Source organism: Podarcis muralis, chromosome 3 (assembly GCF_964188315.1).
Source record: "Podarcis muralis chromosome 3, rPodMur119.hap1.1, whole genome shotgun sequence".
NCBI classification, from domain to species: Eukaryota; Metazoa; Chordata; class Lepidosauria; order Squamata; family Lacertidae; genus Podarcis; species Podarcis muralis.
The window spans coordinates 61566198-61592219 of NC_135657.1; the positions used below are offsets into that span (position 1 = coordinate 61566198).

The following is a 26022-nucleotide window of genomic DNA, read 5'->3' on the forward strand; positions in this document are numbered from 1 at the left end:
ATGGACAACTGAATTTAAAACAAGTAAAATGAAAAGCCATGTGAAAAACATCAGGTCTAAAATTATTAAAACATATTTAAAAGTTTAGCATATGTGACATATCAGCTAGTTATTACTGAGAGAAGATAACTAAGGCTTAAAACACATAATCTTAATAATCAAAGAAAGTCAAGCTCGTCTTTTATACTTTCAATCTCTAGTGCCTACTTTTGTTAAGAAGAGGAACTGTTTCTTTAAAATGTCTTTTGTACTGAAGATATTGATTTTAGCTGAGTAGATAATTTGTCTACCGTAAGCATATCCTAGATTTTATCATACCAACCCCCAAGGCTTTTTTCCCCCCTAGAAAAAGAGGTGCCAGAACTTATGGAGGTTTTTTAGAGGAGCTCACCCCTTAAAAAGCTTCACTTTTTCACCAATCCACATGCTACCCACAGCCTCCGTTGTGCAACACAAAGCACTGTGCCACCCACAGCCTTTGGTACGCAGCCCTGAGAGATGTGCCTCCCTGCCGAAATGCTACAAAGGTGTCGGAACACCCCAAAGAGAAAAAGCCCTGGCAACCCCTAACAAGGAAGGGGAAATATATTCCACCCTTCATTTCAGTGCTGTTTTAAATATGGATGAAACTAGAAGGGACCAATCCAGTTATGTTACATGTTATGTGCATAAGAACTTCACCTGCCCTTTAACTTATCATATCCTTGAAATGACGACTTTGTGCCAAGTGTGGGAAGGTACACCCATATTGTATGATGCAATAATGTCATATATTGTTGGCACACAACTTCCCATGATTTTGCTGTCAGTCAGTTCTCAGTTCCTGAGAAGAGTAATGGATGATATGGGAGTGTGGGCTCGAGACTCCATCCTGGAGGGTGTGGATATGAAGCAGCACAGAGCCTCCCCCATTTCTATAAGATAATTGGATTCCTTTTGGAAAATTGTATATTGGAGAGTCTGGTGGGGATTCACTAGGACTTTTTAAAAAAGAAAAGAAAAAGAAAAACTGTAAATTGCTGCAGAGATGCGGAGAACTGAATTTCCACTTGGAAAAATGAGATAACTGAAATCGACAGTTCCCTCATACTCAGGATATTCGTTAGCATGAAAGAGGAGGTGCCTCATCAGATCACATTGTCCCTGGCCTCAAACTTAGAGCTGGCCCTAGTTGTGGTAGTAGGGTATTATTTCAATTTGATGTGGGAAATAATCTTCTGTTTCAGTAGTCACTGCTTTATAACATTTTTAGTACCAATGTTGTACAGTACCAGGACACTACACTTTTACAATCTTGTATGCTTTTTTTATCACCAGGAAGCATTTTTTTACCACCAGGAAGTCCCTGCATAATGACTTTGCCAACTCAGAAATGTTCTTGTAAATTTGACTTTTGGTATACAGTGGTACCCCGCAAGACGAATGCCTCGCAAGACGGAAAACCCGCAAGACGAAAGGGTTTTCTGTTTTGGAGGCGCTTCGCAAGACGAATTTCCCTATGGGCTTGCATCGCAAGACGAAAGCCCATAGGGAAATGCTGGCGGTCGGGAGCAAAGACTTTCGCCCACAGCCGGCCTTCAGAAGAGGACCTCTTCTGAAGGCCGGCGGGGGGCAAAAGTCTTTGCTCCCCCCCGCCTGCCTTCCCCCCGCCTGCCCCGGCGATCTTAAAATGCTGGCGGGCGGGAGCGAAGCGTTCGCTGCCGACCCCCAGCGTTTTAAAATCTCCCCGGGACAGCAGAGCAGTCTCTGCTGTCCCGGGGAGATTTTAAAATGCTGGGGGTCGGGAGGGAAGCGCTGCCGACCCCCAGCATTTTAAAATCTCCCCGTGTCCAGGGGAGGTTTTAAAATGCTGGGGGTCGGGAGCGAAGCGTTCGCTGCTGACCCCCAGCATTTTAAAATCTCCCCCTGTCCCGGGGAGATTTTAAAATGCTGGGGGTCGGGAGGGAAGCGCTGCCGACCCCCAGCATTTTAAAATCTCCCCGTGTCCAGGGGAGGTTTTAAAATGCTGGGGGTCGGGAGCGAAGCGTTCGTGTCCCGGGGAGATTTAAAAATGCTGGGGGTCGGCAGCGCTTCGCTCCCGACCCCCAGCATTTTAAAACGCTGTTCCGAAGTGGGGAGGGGGGGCGGGGACACCTGCCCCAGCCGCCCCACTTCGGAACGCTGTTCCGAAGCGGGGAGGGGGGGCGGGAAGACCTGCCCCAGCCGCCCCACTTCGGAACGCTGTTCCGAAGCGGGGAGGGGGGGGCGGGAAGACCTGCCCCAGCCGCCCCACTTCGGAACGCTGTTCTGAAGCGGGGAGGGGGGGCGGGGACACCTGCCCCAGCCGCCCCACTTCGGAACGCTGTTCCGAAGCGGGGAGGGGGGGCGGGAAGACCTGCCCCAGCCGCCCCACTTCGGAACGCTGTTCCGAAGCGGGGAGGGGGGGCGGGAAGACCTGCCCCAGCCGCCCCACTTCGGAACGCTGTTCCGAAGCGGGGAGGGGGGGCGGGAAGACCTGCCCCAGCCGCCCCACTTCGGAACGCTGTTCCGAAGCGGGGAGGGGGGGCGGGGACACCTGCCCCAGCCGCCCCACTTCGGAACGCTGTTCCGAAGCGGGGCGGGGGGCGGGAACACCTTCTGAAGGCGGGCAGGGGGCGAAAGTCTTTGTCCCCCCTGCCTGCCTTCCCAGGGGCTTTTAAATCGCCCCGGACAGCGGAGAAGTCCTCCGCTCTCCCGGGGCGATTTTAAAATGCCGCCCGCCAGCATTTTAAGATCGCCCGGACAGCGGAGAAGTCCTCCGCTGTCCCAGGGTTTTTTAAAATGCTGGGGGTGGGAAGAAAAGCCCTTGTCCCCCCCCCCCAGCCTTCAGAAGAGGTCCGGGGACAGACTGTCCCCGGACCTGGTCTGAAGGCGGTTTCCCTAGGAATGCATTAATTGATTTTCAATGCATTCCTATGGGAAACCGTGCATCGCAAGACGAAAAAACTGCAAGACGAAGAGACTTGCGGAACGAATTAATTTCGTCTTGCGAGGCACCACTGTAATAACAATTTCCTGTATTATACCAATAAATGTATTATATAATATAATTCTATAAAAATGCACCCACTCTTGTACATTTTTTGTTGCATTGCTGAAAGAACAGAAGTTATTAAGCATTCCAAGCCTTTATTTAATCTCCTGCATTCTTCCTGTTTAAAAAAAGCAAAACTGAATGGGTTGTCTAGAGAAATAAAATTTCTGGTTAGTAAAGCTGCTGAGATCCACCACTCGCTCTTGTGGGGAAAAATTATATCCCTCACCAAATTACATGGCACTAAATCTCACTTTATATTGGAACTGCCCTGCATCAGGTTTGGGCCAGGAATTGAGCACTTGAGAAATGTTAAATCACAGGTTCTTTTAGTGCCTTCAAGTTATAGACCTTCATTTTAAAGAAAATTAAAATGAATGCATTTCCCTGGGATTTTGCAGTGGCTGATATGCAGCAGGTGTTGCTTATTCTATGGTATAAAGAGCCTTCAAGAGCTGCAGGAAACTTTAATACATTCAATATTATTATTAAATTTATACAGCACTATCGATTTGCACCATCTTTTAGAGAGTAACATAATGAAGGCCTACTGGTTGGATTCTTTAACAGCTAAATGGATGTAAATGTTTGAGTCATTTCTAATCATAAATACATAGCGACAGCATCCCTTTGCCACTCCCTGTCCAGAATGTCTTCATCTTATCTGCTTCCTAAGAGAACTTCTCAAAACATCCAAAATAAATATAAGAGTAAACAGAGTATCATTCATGAAGTTTTGGCTGGACAATGTGCATTGCCTTCCAACCAATTTATTTAGGCAGCTACTGCTGTAGCTAAAGAATATAAGCAGATGGAAGAGGAAACGAAGGAAGAGGAAACGAAGAATCAACCTACAGGTCATGGCAGTCAACCCTTGCTTCTAAACCCAAGTCTGCTCCAGTCATATAAAGGGGCCAGGGGTTCAGTTTTAAGAGTGAAAGGGGGTAAACCAGCAAGGAAGTCCCATTTTCCTTTTCTCTCCTCCACCCTCTGCTTGCCTGTCTGCTGCCTGCCACCTGAGATCTTTTCACCAACTTGGCTCTACCCTCTAGGACAAAAGTTCCCATTGGGAGGGTATGTAGGGAAGGCAGCATGGACCAGATGAGAATTCCACTCTCTTTGCATACACTTTCCCTTTAAGATCTGGTCCCTGCACCCTTTGCACATGCAGGGGAAACATGCATTTGTGGCCATCATGGTTAGTTTAAGCCTGAAGCAAGGAAAGTCATTTGCCATGAAGCTAGTGATCTGCATGCGCAGCTTGCCCTTTTAATTTCCATGGCAAGGACAAAGGGCAATAAGTGTGCGAGTGCCCGCTCAAGTGAAATGCATGGGCAAGTTCAATAGCAACACCAGAGACCTCACACCTACAAGAGGCCGAGGGGAAGATGTCTTGTATTCGCTTGGTACCCAGATCACTAGATGAATCCACAGCACAACTGCACCAAAGTGATTTCAAGGGATAATTATAAGTACTCCGTATCACAGGACTGATGTTATTCTGTATAGACTCTTTCTTATATTTTAGGCTGCACTATTATCTAAAAAAAAATCTTGGCATTATCATTTAAACTCATCTCTGCTTTCAGTCCGCCTACAGGGTGAAAAATTGCAGCTCTGAAAAAAAGAAATCTGTCTGAGGAGTTAACCGTGTGTTAATGCAAGTGAAGAGCTTTGAGAGCCACTGGTACAGCTCTGAAGTACCATTTCTTAAGGAATGTAACGCAAGGTGGAACCATTAGTAATGACAAGCAACAGCATCAATATTTGCATTTGATTTATTCTTATCGGAACACTAATAGCAACAGCATGCACGGTGCAAATGAAAGATTAAGATTACATACGCCAAGCAACGGGCTTTCAAATAAGAAGGATGTACAGCTGAAAAATCAGAGTGCAGTCACACATAAGCAATAACATAGCCAGGTTATAAAAGTGACAGCCTCTAGATTGTTATAAAAGAGGAGAGAAATGCAAATCCTGCTGCCTGGAACATCATGTTCTTTCGTGTGTCGTGGTTATTGTGCCATTTTTAAAACGTCTCAGTTCTTACGTACACAAGATAAGATATAATCAGCTGCTCCAGAGCCATACTGCAAGTTTAACATCTCTCCTCTTTTGTGTGAAAATCTATTGGGAATGAGGTAGTGCTTGCTGAACACTTTATAATTGCTCTCTATTAGTAATAATTTACATTATATTACAGCTGTCACAGAATGCCAAGATAATTCTGTTCACCCCCCACTCCAATTACTCTTCCTCCTTTTCCTCTTAAGAAGCTTTTCAAGAACTCGTGCTTAAAAGGATCCTGTTCCGTGAGTTAGGTTCTCGCCAAAGAGAAGAGCAGAGGCAAAGAAAAGGAAGAAATCAATAAGTGGAAAGAACCTGATTCTTGCAGAACGGATGTATGCTGATCACACCTGACTATGAAGCCCCCTTTTTAAAAAAGTGTTGCTTTGCTTTTTCCAGTTAGAAAATAGACTGTAAGGAGAAAGAATTTCAGTCTGACACTGCAACTAGTATGGCAAGGGGTGTTTCCAGACTGTCACTATTTCCCAGAAAATTCAGGTTGCAGATTTACAGTTGAATTTGAAGGTTTTGCAAAACAAAAATGTTTGTCAAAAAGGCTGACCTTTCTGTGATAAGAAAAGTGGTGGGGAACTTGCACTGGAAAGTGTGGGATAATACTTGCTTAGATGCAACTTCATCTAATCTCTCTGCAAACAAATCAGGATGGATGCTCATGAAACATGTCATCTGGAAGCTCCCAATAAATCATTCTGCACAGGGAAATAAGTGTGTGTCCATTCTTTAAATAAAGCTTATGTTGTCATTTCTGCCACTAAACTTTTTCCATTTACTTCCTCCTTATGGTGAATTCTAAACACTACTTTGGGGTAGCTGCTATTCCCATGGCTAATGCACTCTATCCAGGACACTATGGTAAAACCAAAATAGTGGCTCCTATGAGAATGTTTGGCACAAGCCTGGTCATTATTTGGATATGCTTACACTGCATGATTGTAAAACAAGGATATTTGATTCCCCCCCCCTATAAACTTCTAAGAAGCTAGTGGCTGGGGAGGGCTTGCATCAACCAGTGGGAGAGACTGAACAGAAGGTATTAGTGACTGAAGAGGGTCAATCTTCTCACCTAGAACCAGGTGCCACCTTTGCAGATAAGAGCAGTCCACCTACCCTAACAAAGTGAAAACTTGCTAGCTTGACATTCCTGCAAAGCGAGAAAGTATTGAGAGTGACCATGTCTCATCTTTAAAAGCTTGGTGGGAGAGATGGGGAAACTTGTTGGGACATCTCTGTCACTGCTGTCCAATTCTGAACTTATTGCCCTGCTCATAAGCTCCTGAGCACTGTGTCTGCTACTGAGCCTGAACCACTACTGGCCACTTCTCTTACAATCCAGCACTGCCTGAGCTCTGCGAGTGTGGCTTACTTCCAATCGAAGTGCAGAGTGTTTGAGGACCAGGACATTTGCAGGGAAACCAAAATGCTTGCTTATAAATGCCATCTCCAACTCCTCGAAAGATTTCATCAACAGTGTCTCTAAAATTTTTTACACATCACATGGGAAGACAGGCAAACTAATATCAGTGTATTGAAAGAAGCAAAGATCACCAGTGTTGAAGCAATGATTCTTCAACATCAACTTCGTTGGACTGGTCATGTTGTGCGTATGCCTCATGATCGTCTTCCAAAGCAACTACTCTATTCTGAACTTAAAAATGGAAAGTGTAACGCTGGTGGTCAACAAAAGAGGTTTAAAGACTGTCTCAAGGCAAATCTTAAAAAATGTAGTATAAACACTGACAACTGGGAAACACTGGTCTGGGAGCATTCCAGTTGGAGAACAGCCTTTACCAAAGGTGTCATGGGCTTAGAAGACACTCAAACTCAGAACACAAGGGAGAAACGTGCTAAGAGGAAGGCATGCTTGGCAAATCCACACCGTGATCAACTCCCGCCCGGAAACCAATGTCCCCACTGTGGAAGGACGTGTGGATCCAGAATAGGCCTCTACAATCACTTATGGACAAAACAAAAAAAATTCCTTCCAGTAGCACCTTAAAGACCAACTAAGTCTCATTAACTCATTGTTAAAACCGTGTTTATGGAAGACAATCTTTCTTGGCTACGAGTGATCGCCAAAGAAGAATAAAGAATTTCTTTACTTACAAGTAAAAGCCTCTATCTGCATGTTCTGGATAGGAGCCAGGACAGATATAACAGAAGCACATTTCATTCTTCCATAACTTGAAAATACGTTTTTGTTCTCTAGATTTTATTTTAAAAAAACCACTTAGAACGATCTTAAGTTACGTCTGTGATAGAAAATGGGTCCATCTTGAAACAATTTCAGACAGGAAGATAGCACTGGTTAGTGAGTGCATAGTAGCAACCTATTTTAACTCTGGCCCATAAGAAAAATGTTTTAAAGCCTGGGTGGTCCTTAGGTGGCTCATTCTCAGCTAATAGCACGGGCAAGGCTGAACACAAACTTGCTGTGTTTGATAGACAAAACTTCTACCTAAGGATGATTAAGGCCTCTCAAAGCCGAGACATCTTTAAGTGGGAGAGAAACACTGGATAAAATAGACATTTAACAGCAAGATCCCTATCGCTTATCAAGTTGTCATTTTCTTTTTTATTCTTCTTGTCAAAAACTGTTTATTTCAGATGCATGCATTGCTGAACAAAACCTCCAAGCTCAAATCTTTCAATAGAATAGGCCCATTTTAGATAACTGAAGGAATTATTTATTTGTGTCCAGCATGATGGACTATTAGATTTAACAAAATCACTACAAAGCATGGTACACAAATAAATCAATCCACCGATTCAATCAACTGTAGCAACATTTACCACATGGAGATCTTGAGGCAATTCTTGTTGGCAAACAAAACTTTTACAGTATTTCTAATCTTAACAGCCCTTGTTACTGAGCCTTTTTGTTCTCCTAAGAGATTTTAATTTGCCTTTGCTTCATACACTCAACATACGTGTGCAATTACCATAGAGGAACATCCCCATATTAGCTGCAGACTTTTTCCTAAGCGGATGTATGTTCATCTGATGTATGTGGTGGGTGTATTTGGGTGTGTTTGTATTTCTGTCTCTAGTTTTCTCCCTTGCACTTTTTTTGATTGTTCTGTCATTAGCTACAAACATGGCTTGTTAATTACAAAGACATTTTATTCGGATTTGCTTTCAAGATTTTCTTCAGTCTTTTGTGAGCCACATTGGGTGCCTCATAGTAGGGTATAAAGGCAAACTATAAATGATTTTTCAATGAATACATATGTATAAGATTTGTCAGTCACAGGATGTACCTTCAGATTAACAGAAAAGGAAATGGTGTGTCAAAACTGAACCAAGCACGAGAAATTCTACTGCAAAGAGCTCCTTTGAAACATCGTACCTATTTACAGAGCTATTTTCTTTTTCATAGGATGCAAGATTGGGAGCTGTACAAAAATGATATTTCGAAGTATTTTCAATATTATTTAATGCATTGTATATATAGTAGTATTTTAACTACAGAACCATGTGAAGTTAAAGATTTGAGGAAGATCTAATTCATTTCCTTTGAAAACACACACACACACACACACACACACACACACACACACAGTTCTGCTTTTCAAGCTATGCAAAAAATAATTAATAGCGTTTTAAAGGTAATATCTTTTTTTCATTTACCCCCACAGCGAAGCACATTCTTTCTTATATCAAAGGAATGCTTGCAATTTTGTGGTATTATGAAAACCCCAATTAGTGATCCACAAGATGTGTTGAAAAACAGTGCCTAAGGTGTTACAGACATTTAGTGGCTGACTTCCAGAGGCCTGAAAAATGTCTCTCTTGAAAGAAATGTTAAGAATTGAATCATTGCAGTCTGGCTGGGAAATGCTGTTAGAAATAATTCCTCCAACAGTTAATAAAAGCCTTTCTGTAGGGGAGGGTACAATATCCTCTGTATACCAACAGGATACAGGAGGTGAAAAGACGGCCATGCTTCCTTTCGTAGTGCAAAGGCTTGCTGCTAAGTGAGGTGCTGTTTACTATGATAGTCTGTCTCCCTGAATGGAAAGTATTTCAGGTTGTTGATTAACAGTCTCTTTTTAACTACTGGACAATGTTGGTTGCTAAATTATCTATTAATTTAAGTGACAAGTCTGTCCAGTAAGCAGGAATCTTTGATAGAGTGGTTGTCACTGTACTTATTTACATTTATTTAAGTTTCAGTTGAACTTCTCTCCTATTTTCTTTTTTTCCCCTTTTTTGCATTTCTTAGTGTTTGACTCCCACGGTTTATTTCTCTGCTCTGCCCACCTGAATTCAACTCTTTATTTGTAGTGCAGATGACACTGGATGGCATTCAACTAAGTAAATGTGTGAGCAGAATGACTTCTGCTTCCACAATGGAACTTGTCTCCCTCTTCTTCCCCTGCAACCATCCCCAAATCTGCTCTGGATGATCGGGGGAGGTGGGGTAGTCCCACTGTGTAAGTGGAAGTCATTGCTATGCCTTTTATGCCTTCCTCTCATTCCAATTTTAAATATTTGAATATTAATTTACATGGGTGTAAGAACTGAGGTTAAAACAGATCTCAATAAATGTATTTACCACACCTTCTAAACTGACAACAGAAGGCCAAAGGTACAATTAAACCAGAGTAAGTGAGATATTCACTTTTCATAGAAGTCAAGTATTTTGGATTTATTCTGGTCTATATTTAAACACATCCTTCACTTATACAAAGTGCTCTCTAATATATACAGTTTTGTTGCAACAGCAATCTACATGTCTAGTTTTTAACCATGTCCCCCACCCCCCACTCTGGAATTATACATTGCAGTGAGGGAAGCCACCACTGTGATCCTAAATAATGTGGATTTTGTTATGGGCTTTATTTCAAGTTCCTGTTAGTTCTGGAAAGATGCCACTCCAGCTCAAATCTTTGCTGCCTAAAGTTGGCAATGTTGTCTAGAGAGAGAAGGGAGGCCCACAGCTGCAAGGAAAACAAGAATGTGCCTTCTGATTCCACATTCACAAATCTGATTAATTCTGCATAATTGTAGTACTGAAGCCTTGGGAGCCATGAGTGAGTGAGTGCCTGTCTCCTGTTTTGCTTCTTGCTAAAGCTCTGGAATGTGAATGAACTACACAACAAGACAGCAGCAACAGGCCACCTTAGATCCATATGGAAGATTGTTACCTGTGACACATCAACAGAATTCACTCCATAGAGCTTCATAAAACAGGCCAGAGTTTATTTATTGTTCCTTTCAAGTGGTCTGGGGAGCTTTCATTTGCTGAACCTCTCAGAGAATGTGCAAGCTACCATCCCCTTGTGTAAACCACAGAACTGTTCAGATGTGTATCATCTCATGCTCTCAACTGATTCCCCCCCGTCCCCCGTCCCCCGCCACACTTGTTGAATTATTTCCAAGGTTAACTTCAATTTCTTCTCCACAAAGAAACCGAAACGAAAGCTAAATGAAACCTCATGTGAACTAGGCAGCACCATGAGTCTAAATGGATTGAACCAGCTTCTGGTTTTGTAAACAAAAACAAATATGATAATGATGTCATAAGTCACTGACTCTATAAAAGGCATCTTTGGTGAACTTCTCTGGTTAAGGAAGGAAAATGGAAAACATATTAGCCAAGACTCCTCCTAATATGCTGCCCACAAGTGTCATCAGAATGTTCCTTCCTCTTTGGTTTACAGAACTGCCCAGTTACTGAATTATGAAGTACTACATAGCATCAATGCGGGGACGCGGGTGGCGCTGTGGGTAAAACCTCAGCACCTAGGACTTGCCGATCGCATGGTTGGCAGTTCGAATCCCTGCGGCGGGGTGCACTCCCGCCGTTCGGTCCCAGCGCCTGCCAACCTAGCAGTTCGAAAGCACCTCCGGGTGCAAGTAGATAAATAGGGACCGCTTACCAGCGGGAAGGTAAACAGCGTTCCGTGTGCTGCGCTGGCTCGCCAGATGCAGCTTGTCACGCTGGCCACGTGACCCGGAAGTGTCTGCGGACAGCGCTGGCTCCCGGCCTATAGAGTGAGATGGGCGCACAACCCCAGAGTCTGTCAAGACTGGCCCGTACGGGCAGGGGTACCTTTACCTTTACATAGCATCAAACTATATAAAATAACCTTTATTTTTCTAATAGTATTTGTAGGCATTCCCAACTGATTTTAATAATAATAATAATAATAATAATAATAATAATAATAATAATAGTTGTTATTGTTGTTACTGTTGTTTTTATTATTTTATTAATCACCTTCTACCCAAGTATCTCAAGGTGATATGCAAACAACAACACACACATACACACACTTATTTACCCCCAAAACAGTACAAAATAGACACCCATGGCAGAGACCCATTCATCCAGCAGGGAAAGCCTGTCACAACAAGTTGTTTTTGGAAAAAGAAGAGTGTGGGAGCCTATTGTATGTATTGGATCAGGATGTGGTAGATGTTCTACTGCAAGACTTGAAGGCTAATCTAGCCGGCATTTAGACTGATAATTTTAAAGATAAATGTTCAATAAATAAAATATTTGGCATGCTCTTGGATTACTCAGTTCAGTCAGCACTTGGGCAGTATACTTTAGCTGTCCAATTGTGACTGGTTTCTGTTAGACATGCAGAGACAAACACAAATTTTAATGATTCACAAAGTTTGAGTTATGGGTAGAATCTGCATTTTTAATCTTAGATTTCTACCAATTGATTTTTTTATGACTAATGCTGTTCATGATGTTGTACATAAACAGTGTGCTTTTTCATATGTGCATGTGAGGCCATCTAAATATAGAGTATGTATCCCCCCCCCCAAATGCTACAGTAATTTGACCTTCCCAAACCATAAAGTTTCTCAGTCCTCCACTGCAAAGCCAGACCTATGCACATTTCTGGGTACACAGTGCCTACAGAAATATTAGTGAAAGGCTTGTGAGGTCTGTGTGGCCAACTTGGTCAAGAAGCACGAACATTTACTGTAATTAGCAATGAGTGTTTTGCACTTTTGTTATCTAACTTGCAGCATATAATTACAAAACTCTGTTAAGTAAGCCTTTACCCTACTTTGTCATGCAGAAAGTATGTGCCTAAAAATAATGCACTCATTGGTCAGAAAAATAAAGACATTCATTATACCATTAAATCAAAGACAGAATTTAGGTAAGAATACAAAACTGAATTTTAGTTGTGAGTATATTTAGTACTCAATGATAAAATCTGAACTTAATAGCATTTTCCAGCTGTAGATGCAAGGCAATCTAATTAAACCAGATTCTGATAACATATTTTTGTCCCTATATGACAATATCAAGAAAACAAATAATCAGGTGAAAACAAATAATCAGGCTGTCAATCAGGATCATAATTACTATATAGACAGTACTTGTTATTGCACTAAAATTTAATACGCACAACCCAATTAGATGGCTATCACTCAAGTATGTGTTACAGATAGGTAGCCGTGTTGGTCTGCCATAGTCAAAACAAAAAAAATTCCTTCCAGTAGCACCTTAAAGACCAACTAAGTTAGTTCTTGGTATGAGCTTTCGTGTGCATGCACACTTCTTCAGATACCAGTACCAGTCCTCAAGTATGTGGACATTGGAAACAATGGAAATAAAACCAGCTCTGTCAGATGGGCATATCTTCATAGCCATCAGTTAGACAACATTCTCTAGGCCCTGCTGGAGTACCTATGAAAAACTGGCAAGTAACCTCTTGACAGTGACTCCCATGAAGCAAAAGCAAATAGTGCAGACAAGCAAATGAGTGTTTGGGTAGCTACTCCAAAGCTTTGAGCCTCCTCTATTCTAGTGGTTCATGAAAACATAGGGTGAGGTATTTTAGAAGTTGCCCTCACGGCAGCAGTTCCATGGAAGATGTGTGTGTGCAATATACAGAAACAACCTATTACATCAATTCACCAAACCACATGGTGGCACATGGTGTGGAGACATGCAATGGAGAGGCACTGCTGGGTTGCTTCCAGGTAAGACAGGATAAGATGTGAATTAGCTTTTCAATCATTTTCTGATAGTGTTGCAATATCCTCGACTCCAGCCAAGCATAGAGGCTAGGGATGGGGAAGCAACAGGTTTTTTTAAAAAAAGAACTTCTTGTGTGTGTGTGTGTGTGTGTGTGTGTGTGTGTGTGTGTGTAGGAGAATATGCAATAAAGAGGGTGTTTGTTTGTTTGTTTGTTTGGTTGGTTGGTTGGTTGGTTTAGAAAAATACAGGCATCCTAAAGTTTGACTGATGTTTATTCCAACCAGCTTAACCAATCAACTTCTTTGTTTTAATTTCCTAAACAATTTCACTCAGTCATCTGATAGAAAGCCTCAGTTCTTTGTGTTCACGTATTTGTTGGGAAACATTTGTGTACTGGAGTTGTTAAAAGATCTACAGGAAAAGGGAGAGGCTATTGAGATGTTTCACTTCCTGAAGGCATCTGAGAAGTAAGTACACACTTATACACCCTCATTATACATAAAAGCATTTGAAGTGACTGCGTGTCCCTCCTGTTGTGGATGCAGAGATCTGCCAAGCATTTTAATATGAAGGAAGGAAACAGAGGGAGATGTATGGTTTTCATGAAGGCAGAGAAGTCACACTGACAATTGCTGTACAGTAGAATAAACCTACCATATTTAACTAAACAACGAGTAATTCCTGTTGTGTTTAAGAACAAAATCCTGCTCTGTTATATTGGGTCCAGCCCAGTGAAATTCTGCTTTAAACAACCAGTGAAGAGTTCATCCATGTTGTATTTTGTAATGTGAGGTAGTTTTCTTTGATGTGCCAGAGAACTGTTCTTATGCTCTTAGTTTGTGATTCCACACCCTAATAAGTGACGTACATGAAGTGTTAGCTGACAGCAGGGTTAGGTTTACCTCCTGTGGATATCCTGTCATGCAACTGTTTTGGAACCCCATAGCCCTCTTTCTTCCCCTTTCCATTCTGGAGAAACAGTGAGGAGTAATGCTGGTCATGATGCTTATACTCCATCAGAGGAATAATGATCACGGTCCTCCATTTTACAGTTACTCATTTCAGAATCAAACATAATGTTCTATAGTGCCTCAGTCACAGATAGAAAAAGTTGTTTCCATGGTACTGAGAAACAGCCCTGCACACTGCATTTCTTAGCATGCTGCATGCTTTTACGCAACCAACCAAAATGTATTACTGCATAACTCTAAACAGCCCACTGTGGGTTTGATCACTCTAGTGTGAAACTGGATTTTGTGTGTGTGTACCAAATGACTGCTGCAAGTACTAATCAACATATCCTAAAATGGTTGTACGTATATCTATATCATGAGATGCCATAAAATACTTGTGCTTAGAGGCGAATATAGAAATAGTGAGAGAAAAAGGCCCCGTACTAGCACAGTACAAACAAGTGTGTTGTGGTGATGCTAGTACCTGACTCCAGTCTAGCTGGGGGAGTAAAGGCAACCATTGGCATAGTTTCATCTGTACAGATATTTATTGCAGCAATTGGGTGCTGCTCCAAGATGACATGGATTAATATCCTGATCTAAAGCATATTGTTTGGAAGAAACTGCCAACAATTTCAGTGTAACTTTCAGGCATGTAACTGTGCATATGTAAACCACCTAAATCCAAGTCATTATGGGCAGGAGTCACCGAAACCACTTCTAATGCTTTTCTTAAATAAGAAAACACCTCAAAAACAATCAATGTCTTCACAGGTCTGGATATTTCTCAGCCTGCCCAACAGTAATCAGTAAATAATGAAGATGAAAGCAGTTCATAAACTATACCAATTAATCATTGAATAATTTGTTGAAGGGATTTGATGGTTCTTGAGATATACCAGTTAAATGTTGGAAATGTGTCTGCTATGATGCTAGTTTTCTACATTCACAGACTAGGCATGGTGAATGCAATCTTTTCCCAGTAAGTGACTGAAACAAGGATGGTATTTGGCCATTAACCAGAGGCACTTGGTTGCCCTTGGAAACTCCTGATTAATGTCACATTTTAGAAATCTTTTCCCACTGGTCCGTTTTCTGACATTTACTGAAACATATGTACACTCTATACACATTTGTGTTTCCACAGAATACACTAACTGCAGTTTTTATATACACAGATACACATTCCTGGCAGACATACGAGAGCCATTAGGAGCCCTGGAGACAACCATGTTCTACTGAATTCACAGGGGGAGCTTTTCTCTAGCTATAGCAAGTAGATGGCAATATTGTTTTTCCTGTCTTAGTAGCTTTTCCAGTATTTTCCAGCCTCCCTTGCCCACAACATGTGGCCGGTACAGCATTACCTCATGCCCCTCTGGCCATGGTCCATTCCTCTGAATATTGAACTGCTAATTGCCCCACAAAACTTCAAAATCCCTTTCAATTTGCCCTATTCCCTTTCCAGCCAAAATGCTTTAGAAATCATGCATAGCCTGGTCTCTTTCCTTTACCCAAAATAACCTCTTTGGAAAGACTTCTAATTTAGTGTTGTTTCAATATAAGTTGTTCCCAGCCTGCAAAATAAAGTATGTAGTGCTTTTTCTCTGGAGGCCGACATGATTTCCTCCTTTTACCATCCCTGCTTTATTAAAAAATATAAAAGCCCAATATTTAATCCCCCCGTGTTGATTACTAATGCTGAAACGCAGCTGCTTGGCTACAGCCACCTAGCCAATCATTCCCTCCACAGTCACCACAATATCATGTGGACCAGAAGTTATCCTGCCAAAAACAATACATATACTCCCTAACTCAGCCTGTACCCTCCAAAGATACACTTTGTCTTTATGATTCAATCAGAAGTGTAGAAAAGTGTTCATGTTGACCTCAATCCTCTTTGAATGATAGCCTGTGGGTTCCTACCATGGGGTTACTGTGTGCTCCTGGTATACCTTCACCACATACAGTCCTAATCTTCCTTTCTGGATCAAAAGTATTCCGTGACCAGTATGGCATCTGTATGCTATAACATGATGTTGGCTGCTAGCTTATTGCAGCCCTTTTCTGTACACTTTGTACTTGCTGCTTGTACAGTAAGCATGCTAAAGAAAGAAAGGGAAGAAGCTCCTCTGGGTTTCCACAAACTTTTCAAAACTTGTATTAGTTTAGGAAAGTTTTTTGTTTTTTTTAATGACTGCTGTTTTAATATATTTTTAATCTCCTGTTGGAAGCCGCCCAGAATGGCTGGGGAAACCCAGCCAGATGGGCGGGGTATAAGTAATAAATTATATATATATATATAAATATATAAAAATCCAAGATGAGATAGTGGCCCCGATTTATAAAGATATGCACAGGGCTTTCTCTAGGAAGATGTACAGGACCACAATTCTTTTCTATGGCTTTAAAATTTGAACATTGACGAAGTCAATACAGCAAGTAGAAAGTTAACAGAAGAATCACTGTTGTACTTTTCCCTTCCTTCCACCTGCCCATTTTTTTATGGTGGCCTTTCCTATACTGCGATGGGACGCGGGTGGCACTGTGGGTAAAAGCCTCAGCGCCTAGGGCTTGCCGATCGAAAGGTCGGCGGTTCGAATCCCCGTGGCGGGGTGCGCTCCCGTTGTTCGGTCCCAGCGCCTGCCAACCTAGCAGTTCGAAAGCACCCCTGGGTGCAAGTAGATAAATAGGGACCGCTTACTAGCGGGAAGGTAAACAGTGTTTCCGTGTGCAGCTCTGGCTCGCCAGAGCAGCGATGTCACGCTGGCCACGTGACCCGGAAGTGTCTGCGGACAGCGCTGGCCCCCGGCCTCTTGAGTGAGATGGGCGCACAACCCTAGAGTCTGTCAAGACTGGCCCGTACGGGCAGGGGTACCTTTACCGTTACCTTTTTCCTATACTGCACTTTGAGATATTCACATTGATGAATAGGTTTTTTTTATTGCATTATCATAAGTGCAAGTTAGTACATCAAATGGTCAGTACAGAGTGTTTTTAAGTGCCAGATACCCACTGTGCAAGGAAACCTAATGTGCATAAAAGTTCAGGCAGATAATCCGTATTCTACGAATATAGACCAATCTGCTCATTTTTCTTTCTTAGCTTTCCAGTCTTAGGTTTGCCACACTTCAATATCAGTTTGCAATTTCTTTTTTAAAAAAAAGATCATCATGAAAATTAGGCAGCATATTAGTGCTAATTTCTCCTAGTATACACTTTTTATAAGCACTTTCCCCAATATAATGCATTTATGCATTTTATTTTCACTACTATGTACATGTCTATGCACACTTTCCCCTAATAAACACCTTTTCGTTCAGAATTTTTTGTGGAGTATTGTTTTCCAAAATTCAGAGAAGTGGGAATTTCAAAGGATAGCTATTTTTCGATGCCCATATTGTTTCAGGAAATGTGAATTAGGTATGTTCACATTAAGCTGTGAAATAAACTGAATTTGTCCCCCATTCCTCCCTTATACATAAACATTAACAACTGAAAAGTTCAATCAAAACTCAGTCAAGTGTAATCAGCTTTGATACAAATAATCAAGACAAGAACTCTAACCCAAAGAATATTACTGCCCTATTTTGAAGACAGACACAGAACAAATGTCTGAAAATGACTGATTATAATAAAAGTATCTTCTTGATCTTACCAACATGTATTGCTAAAAGAAATGGACCTATACTGACATTTTCATACTATATGAAGATGCAGAGTAAATTAGGATCACAGTAATTGCCAATGGAATATTTTGTCTAAATAACATAGATGTATTTTTTTGTTGACTTAGTTGAATCACCATTTATAAATATACTAAATGGCCTCCTAAAGTAACATTTTTAAAGAAGTCAAATATCATCAATCAGATTTGGCTGAAAACATGCAAGAGGGAAAACACATTTAAAATATTTGCAAGACTTTACTAGCTAGGCACTAAAGGTGGCATCTTCAAAAGTTCACAAACTACTTTCAAAAGAAGTATCTGAAGAAGTGTGCATGCACACGAAAGCTCGTACCAACAGCAAGTTTAGTTGGTGCTACTGGAAGGAATTTTTTTATTTTGTTTCGACTACTTTCAAAAAGTAACTTTGATTCCACTTCAAAGTTCAGTTTCAACTTTTACCCCACTCTTAGGTTCAGGAGAGCAAAAACATTTATAAACAAGTCATAAAGATAATTCGGGTAGAATTCAGGCAAAGTTAAGCACTTTAAACAGCCCCTGATTTCATTGGAAAAACACTTTAGCACATTCATAAATATATGCACTGTGTTAAAATTAGTGGGTTTTGAAACTTTTGTTTGTTTATTTAAAATTTATTATTTCCCTCACTCATTCCCTTTTGAACTTGGGCTGGAGGAGCTAACAAGCTTTCAAAGCTGGCTTTCAAACCCACCAAGACTGTATCTATACGGTCCCCAAACTTAGGAAACTTTTTTTTAGCATATTCATTAATGATGATACATGCAGAACTGTTAGGTTTTTTCATGGATGATTGCATTTAGGGAGTAAGTCTCCAGCATACTGCTCCAAATTATTTAAGTAAATTAACAAGTTAGCACTAAATCACAATCTTGTTGCTCCTAGATGACTATTCCCAGAAGCAAGTCCCAGTGAGTTCAATGGGGTCTATCCCCAGCTAAGTATAGAACTGCACCTTAAATACCATAATAATAATAATAATAATAATAATAATAATAATAATAATAATACAATTTTTCTTAAGTGTATTCTCACATAAGCAACATTAAGCTCATCTACTACATATACATAATTCATTGGTAAAAGCAACACATTATGTAAAATGCCATTTGTCAGCTTTGACTTTTCCAAGTCTATCAGAAACGTCCCTGTGCAACAAAAGAACTGTATAACATTTTCAGTTTACCTGGCAAAATATTTGGACCATCGCTGCTGTCCAGAACGCTTCTCTGCTTTGTCCCCCGAAGCTCACTTTTTGATTTCCAAATGAGCTTTACCATTCTGAACATCTCAGGCAACTCCCAACCTAGGATCCCCTGCTGACGAAAGGGCAGGCTGCCCGTGGACAAGGGCATCAGATCTCCTTCAGTCCCCCACCGCCTACCCATGTCCGACACGTTGAAAAACCTATTCACCAAAGGCATCCTCAAAACACAAGGCTGCAGCTACTGGAGAGGAAAACTCCTTTGGCTCCAGGAGAAAATATAAAAAACAAAACAAGCTGCACATCACTGACCCAGTGTACAGAGAAGGCTCCTCTTATGCTGGCAGCAGCCTTGTAACTCCTGAAGCTGAAATGGCCAGAACTCCCTGGAGAAATGTACCTTTCAAAGCTCCCCAGTCGGGAGTGTTCTGGAACTGTTCCTTCTCCGATACATGCAAATATTGTCCTCGCCCTTTCCCTCCTCCTCTCTCAAGTTTTGAGCTAACTGCACTTGATTAATCCCAGTTTACTGCTGGAACTATAAAGGAGAATACAACCGAGGAGATATTTCTTTTCCCTTCCCCCCTCCCAGTTTTACCCTCTGAGAGCTCTGACTATAAGCCACATGCAAACAAAGGTACTGGCAAATACACCCACAGGGGGGAAAATTATTTACCAGTTCTGCAATAATTAGGCACTATAATGTGAACTGCATCTGGCTTCAAACACAAGAACTTTGTCAAGCTATGTTCTGTACTGAGGGACAGAGACAGACAGAGAAAGCCTGACTAGCCTAGCAAAGCCATCTGAAATTTACCTCACTCTGGCTGGACTTGCCCTTAGGGCCATTTCCCCTGTTCTGCTAATGACTACCTTCTGGTGTCGATATTAAGAAGGCTGTATTTGAATTTATCTGCAAAATAATCCAATTAGCGTAAGCTTCCCAACCCCCCCCTTTCCTCTTCCCAGTTGTTTGGTTTTCAATCTCAGCAAATCCGAGGAGCAGACTATTAATCAAGGCACTTTGTAACCTCAGCCGCCCTTCAGATGGACAGGAAATAACACTGATTCACATTCCAAAATGAACTGTGAATGAGATGAATCAGGAAAGCAGTAAGATCCAGGGATGGCGTAATACCTAACAGAACAGCTCTGGGTTTGTTCTGAATTTGAAATTTTGTTTTTTAAAAAGAAAAATAATTATTAAAAGAGCAGAAGATGGTGGTCTTGGTAGACTGTCAGGTGAAAAATCAAGCTGTTGAAATTAAACTCATTTCCATCTAGAGCTGCCCCCCCCCCCAAATCTTTAGCTCCCTCACTGTACAGTTTGCCCTGACTGAAGCAGCAAGTTCATATGAGGACATCTGTTGGTGTGGGCTAATAGATTATACAAAGAATTCAATAGTTCCTCATTATTCACCTTTGAAGACAACACCAAAGATGTCCTTCTCACTGCTCTTCAGGCCCTTGTGCCATCCACAGAAACAGAGGGCCCTTCATTTCAAGTGTTTTCAACAAACAGAGTGACTAATGTTTGTACTGATGTGTACTAGTAAGTATGTTTTGGTGTACAAAGTGCCTTCTAATTCCTAAATACTTCATTTCTGCTCTCTCTCTTTAAAATGTACTTGCTTCTTTAAGAATAGCAGCTGTTCTAAGCTACCGAAGCAGGAAAAAACAAAATAAATCACCAAAAATTTAACATTACATGCCAAGTCAGAAGGGATTTTTTAAATCTCCAACAGAGAACACAGAGAGCATGATATAGTGGGTTGAGATTTGCATGGGGGAGACCCAAGTTTAAATCAATGCTTGTTATGAAGTACATTGATTGACTTTAGGCAGCGAAGTATCTCTTCACTTCTGTTCCTTCATATGGTTGATTGTGAGAATAAAGTAAGACAAACCCATGTACGCTCCCCTGAGTTCCTTGGAGGAAGGGTGGGATACAGATGTGTTGGTAGAGCTGCAATACAGAACAATTACTAGGTTGTAAGCCCCACTGAAGCCAGTAGGACTTAGATCAGATTAAACACATATGGGGTTGCAGTGTTTAAGTAGTTAATATGTTTGCATGATGGCTAAGGAGACAATTATTTGAACTTCTCCACAAGAAAAGTTAGACAAGACATGGAAGATGATTTTTAAGAACACTGAAATCAGTTTGAGAGAGGTATTGCCTTCAAAGGGCACACACATATTTCTTTTTCTCACTGTCATCTCTGATTTTGTTTTGCATGCTTTTCTAGGTTTACCTACAAAAACACATAAAACCTGTTTACTAGAGGCTAAAGTTATATGATTGCAGAAACCACTTTCAGCATTCTGGGGGGAGGAGCTATTCTTTTTTCCCTTTAAATTTCAAGTACTTCTGCCTTTTCTGCACAGTTTTACAACAAGCAAAATTTAATTTCAGCTTAATTTTTGTTTTCGTTCCAGCCTAAAATTAAGCATATTGTCCTTTTCTAGAAAGGAAAATCTACTTGCAGATAAACAGGATTTTCATTCTCAGAAGAAGAAGAAACAGAGCAGGGTGAATTTTAACATCCTTAGGTTTTAAAAAACGGAACATACAAGGTTATCCTGCTGGTGCCAAAATCATCAGAAGCAGCAGCATGATACTTCCACTGTCCTAAAATCCTTTGCCATGTTTACCTTAAAGTGTTTCCACCTCAAACAGAGGACGGCTGTATTATTAAAGAGTTTCTCAAATGTTCTCTAATCTGCTGTGCTACAAAAATTATTTCTCAACTCTGCTGTCGTTATAGTAAGCACTTCAATGTCACAGTTGCACCAAGAGCAAAGTTCTTCTTAAGTATTATACCATTGTTGTTGCAATTATATTATTTTCCAGTAGTGGTTAGCACCAGGATATCCTGACCCTTAGAACAAAGGGGTTAAGAAGAAAGAAAACAATGACATTCTGTAGGATTCCAGATGCACTGATCCATTCATAAAAAAACATGGCTGTAAGCCTGTAATGTCCCAGACAGATAGAATTCCAGCTGTGGTGTGTGTGTGTGTGTGTGTGTGTGTGTGTGTGTGTGTGTGTGTCAGTATTAACAACTCTGTCTGTTTCTGACCCCCCTCCCCCTTGTCAGGTTAGCCCTGATAGACCTGTAACAATTTTACTTGCCGTGGTGCACTGAAATAAACCACCTGGCATGCCCAGACGTCCCTCACTTCGCCAAGCAGTCATGTATGGGCGAGACGGCAAAGTAACAATGGTGCCCCCCTGTGGGGATGGGGGTGAGGTTGAAGCAGCTTTGGGTTGTCAGCAGTAGCTCCACAGGTGTGCAGGTATGAATAAACTGTGAACTCTCCCAACGTAACTGTCACCTTACTCTGCCACAGCCTTATCCCAGTGAGCAGCAGCAGCAGCAGCACTGTTCCTGCCCCCTTCCCAATGCCTACTGTTGCTGACTTCTTCCCTGGTGAGACCCTGCTTGCTGGGTCCACCCAATGCTGCTGATTCAAGCATGTTGCAGACTACATCACCATGAGGTATGTGAAGATGATGGAAATCTCTCATATACTCTACATATGATTGGAGCTGGCCAAAAGCTGATCTGTGATGATTTCAGTGCATAATGTGAGTGTGTTGCATGGTCCACGGCTGGAAGGCTGAGCAGAGATCTTTGACTGAAACTGTCATGTGAAAAGACCCCACCAAACAGCAGTAAAGTCAGCTATGTGGCTATTGCCTAACACATCACCAGATCTCCATGAATGGAAGCACTTTTTTGAATGTTGTCTGTGAACAGGAAGATATGAGTGGCTTCTGTGAGAAACCAGGAATATGAGCAGCTCACTTTTAAATACAAATAGGAGGAAAAATAACCCCTACTTTAGCATAATCATGGGAAGTCACATCTTTTTACACCACTTAGCCACTGATAACAATATTTTTTTTAAACCAGGGACAGGGGGAAGCTTGAAATATCCAGACTCTCTGTATGAATATTGGACACTTTGAGAAGAAGCTCTGCTGAATTTGCCACTCAAGCCACTAGAAACTATGCTAAGAAGATCCTGGAATTAATGAGAAGATGCTTCTATGATTGTTAAATTATCAGGGTCATCTGAACAACACAACCACCATTTTATTCCTAACAAATAACTGTGCTCTGAGGTGAACTATGCAAGTATTTCACATCTAGTATCAAAGAATGAGCAATTATTATTCACATCACATTTTGAAATAGCTAAATTTTAAGGATTTCCAGATATTTGTGAACTTGCTTATAATCTACCATGTGTCTGATGATAAAATAAATATCTGCTGTGTATCTTGCCAATCTGTTGTAGTCTACTAGAAAGCCATCAATAACCTAGTGTACTTGTGTTCATTTTAGTTTCTGTCTCCCTCATCCATTTCCCTTTGAAAGGAAAGGAAGGCTTTAAGTTGGCACCAAACTGTCTTTTTGGCTCTCAACTGCCTTGGCCTCCTGCCTCCCAACAGCTCTCCCACAACAAATTAGTCAGGACCCACAAAAGTTGTTAAAAATCCTTTGTCCTTCCACTCCAGTCATTTTCATTCCACTGTCCAGACACTATTCTTCAGTGATAACCTCCTGTTCTGCCATGTCAACAACTTAAATGATACCTCAGTCAGAGGTTTTGCCAAAGGTTCCATCAGAGTTTACCCACTGATACCTAAACAAATGAGCCCACTGTTACATATTCATTCTTTCTGTAACCCCAACACTGGGAATGGGAATCCCCTGGGTCTCATTGCAAAATGGTCAGTACATGCACGAGGACCTAGTGCTCAGATGGATAGATTAGAGAGAGAAGAAACATAAAAGTATAATAAAACCACCTACAATTGCTTATTATTTTCTAGAGTTATGTGTGGTTATTGCTAAAAAAAACCTATAATCATAGGCCTGAGTAATCTTGAAGAAAGATGGATGGGCTGAATATGCCTTTTAGATACAATTTTTGTCTTCTTCTGTGCCATAGTAGCAGCATATAAAGTGATTGACTGCAAACCAAAACACGAACTCTTACTTGTTTCATATAAGATGACGAGCACTTTGCCTCTGGCATTTTGGCACATGGTGTGAACCCTGGTTTAGCATTTTTTCCTAGAAAGCACTTTGCAGCAGGAGTAAATGGGGCATGAACATTGTAATAGTCAGAGGAAAGCAAATGAGGTATTTGCTTGGAAATGAGATAAGATGTCCCCATGATATGATATCTTCATTGTGCTTTTGGATTTTGAAAACAGAAATGAGGCAATGAAAAACTCTGTTGAAGATAAAAACATATACAGATGAAGTTTTTAAATATTTGTGGACATGAAATCCCTAAATATGCAGAATAAACTTACTGCTTTCTCCAGTCGGAATATATTTAGAACACAAGAATTTCATTGCTGGGTCACACAGAGAGGTCCAGCTAGTCCTCACTTTTGTTTCCAACAGTGCTCAGCTCCAAGTCAAGTCTAGTTAATGACAGCAACCCCTTATAAAGGGGTCCCCAACCTTTTAGGGTCTGGGGGCACATCTGGAGAAATGGGGGGCACATCACTGGGAAAATGTTGGAGGATATGGAGTCATTTGACCCCTGAGCCATCTGAAGGCAGCCATTGCATAGGGAAGTTTTCTTAATGTTTAATGTTTTATTTTGTTTATATATATATATATTGGAAGCTGCCCAGAGTGGCTGGGGCAACCCAGTTAGATGAATGGGGTATAAATAGTATAATTATTATTATGGGATGTCCCTATTTTCATCGGAAATGTTGGAGGGTATGCACAGATACCCTAGCAAAGAAAAAGAAGAAGATGACTAAGCAAAGTACTTAAACATATCCTAAAACACAGACAAAAAGCAAACAAATCAAAAGATGCCCAATTAAAAATAAAATAGAAATATTTGTAGGGACAAAGGGGGTGTCTGAGAACACTGCAGTGCCTGTGAGCCCCCAACAGAGCTGTATCTGAACATACCCCTCCCCTCAATTACAGCTACTACAGCCAAGTACAGCTAATTGTCATGGATGGACCTTTCCTTCATAAATATGAGCTGCTAGAAATTATCAGATAGTTAAAGCAATGTATCCTCTTCTGTTCATGTTTTGTTGCACGCAGTGCGTGGTGTAATGTGTAGTTTGCTCCTCAGGCAGGGTGGCTGAGAGCGACAGCCTGTGGCTGGAGAGTAGACCCAGAAGTATACCAAGGCTGAAAATCTGCACGGGAGACAAGAGAAGAAAGTATACTAAGGCTGCAAACCTAACCCCAAAGCCATGCTGCGGGAGCAGGTTATGATTGAGTGAATTTTGCCACCTCTTGGCTTCTATTTGTGATATGGAGCCTAAAAGCTGCTGCAGCAGCCATGAAAAGTGCAGAAGAAGCTATTACTGTAGCAATAGCTGGCACAAGACCTGAAGCAGGCCATTACCAGGCAAGAGTGAAGTAGGGTCATTTATCTGCTGCATCCTGGGCTTATCTATTCCCCAGAGAGAAATCTAATACATGCCCCTCTGCTGCATAAGTCAGATTTGGTGGAGAACCTGCTGCTCACCCCTTCCCAGTTCTTCTCAGGATTGCTCCTTCCTGGTGGGAATAAATCCCTAGTGATCAGTCACAACATGACTATGGCGTCTCTCTCTCTCTTCACAACTTCAGTTTAGGGTTGAATTCATACTGTACAACAAAGCTTCAAATTGCAGGATGTCAATAACATGAGGCAGTAAACCAGGGACTTTGGCCATTTGTAAACAACTGCCACTTGAAAGCCTCTTACTCTACCTTCCTCAGATACTACCGTGTGGGGGTTTTTTTAGAGCAGGTAAGAGCACACACATTCTGCTTCTGTTTACATTTTTTACAGGCTTTATATCAGGCAAGATAACATTGGCAGCTGCTTCTTGCCTTGTTTCGGGCTCTTTCAACCATAGGCAAGTTCATAGACTAAGATAATGTAATATGTAGGACTTAAATGATTCTTTTCCTTTGGGCTAAGCACATTTTCTTCTCCCAGCTGAGTCACAGGTGCTGTAGAGGTGCTTCACATGGCATGGGCTTAGTCCTCCGTTTATTACATAATAACAAC

General features: G+C 41.3%; 1 protein-coding gene across 3 annotated transcripts in view; it reads right to left on the minus strand.

The window, feature by feature from the left end:
* The window catches only part of PDE7B (phosphodiesterase 7B), a 161652-nt gene that overhangs the window by 45239 nt on the left and 90391 nt on the right, over positions 1-26022 (minus strand). The window contains exon 1 of one of the 3 annotated variants that reach the window (XM_028723497.2): positions 18943-19767. The exons of the other annotated variants lie outside the window; for them this stretch is intronic. Coding sequence (XP_028579330.2) covers positions 18943-19180 — 238 coding nt within the window. The 5' untranslated portion in view covers positions 19181-19767. Of the gene's footprint in view, positions 1-18942; positions 19768-26022 lie in introns of those variants that run through there. 3 annotated transcript variants of the gene reach the window in all.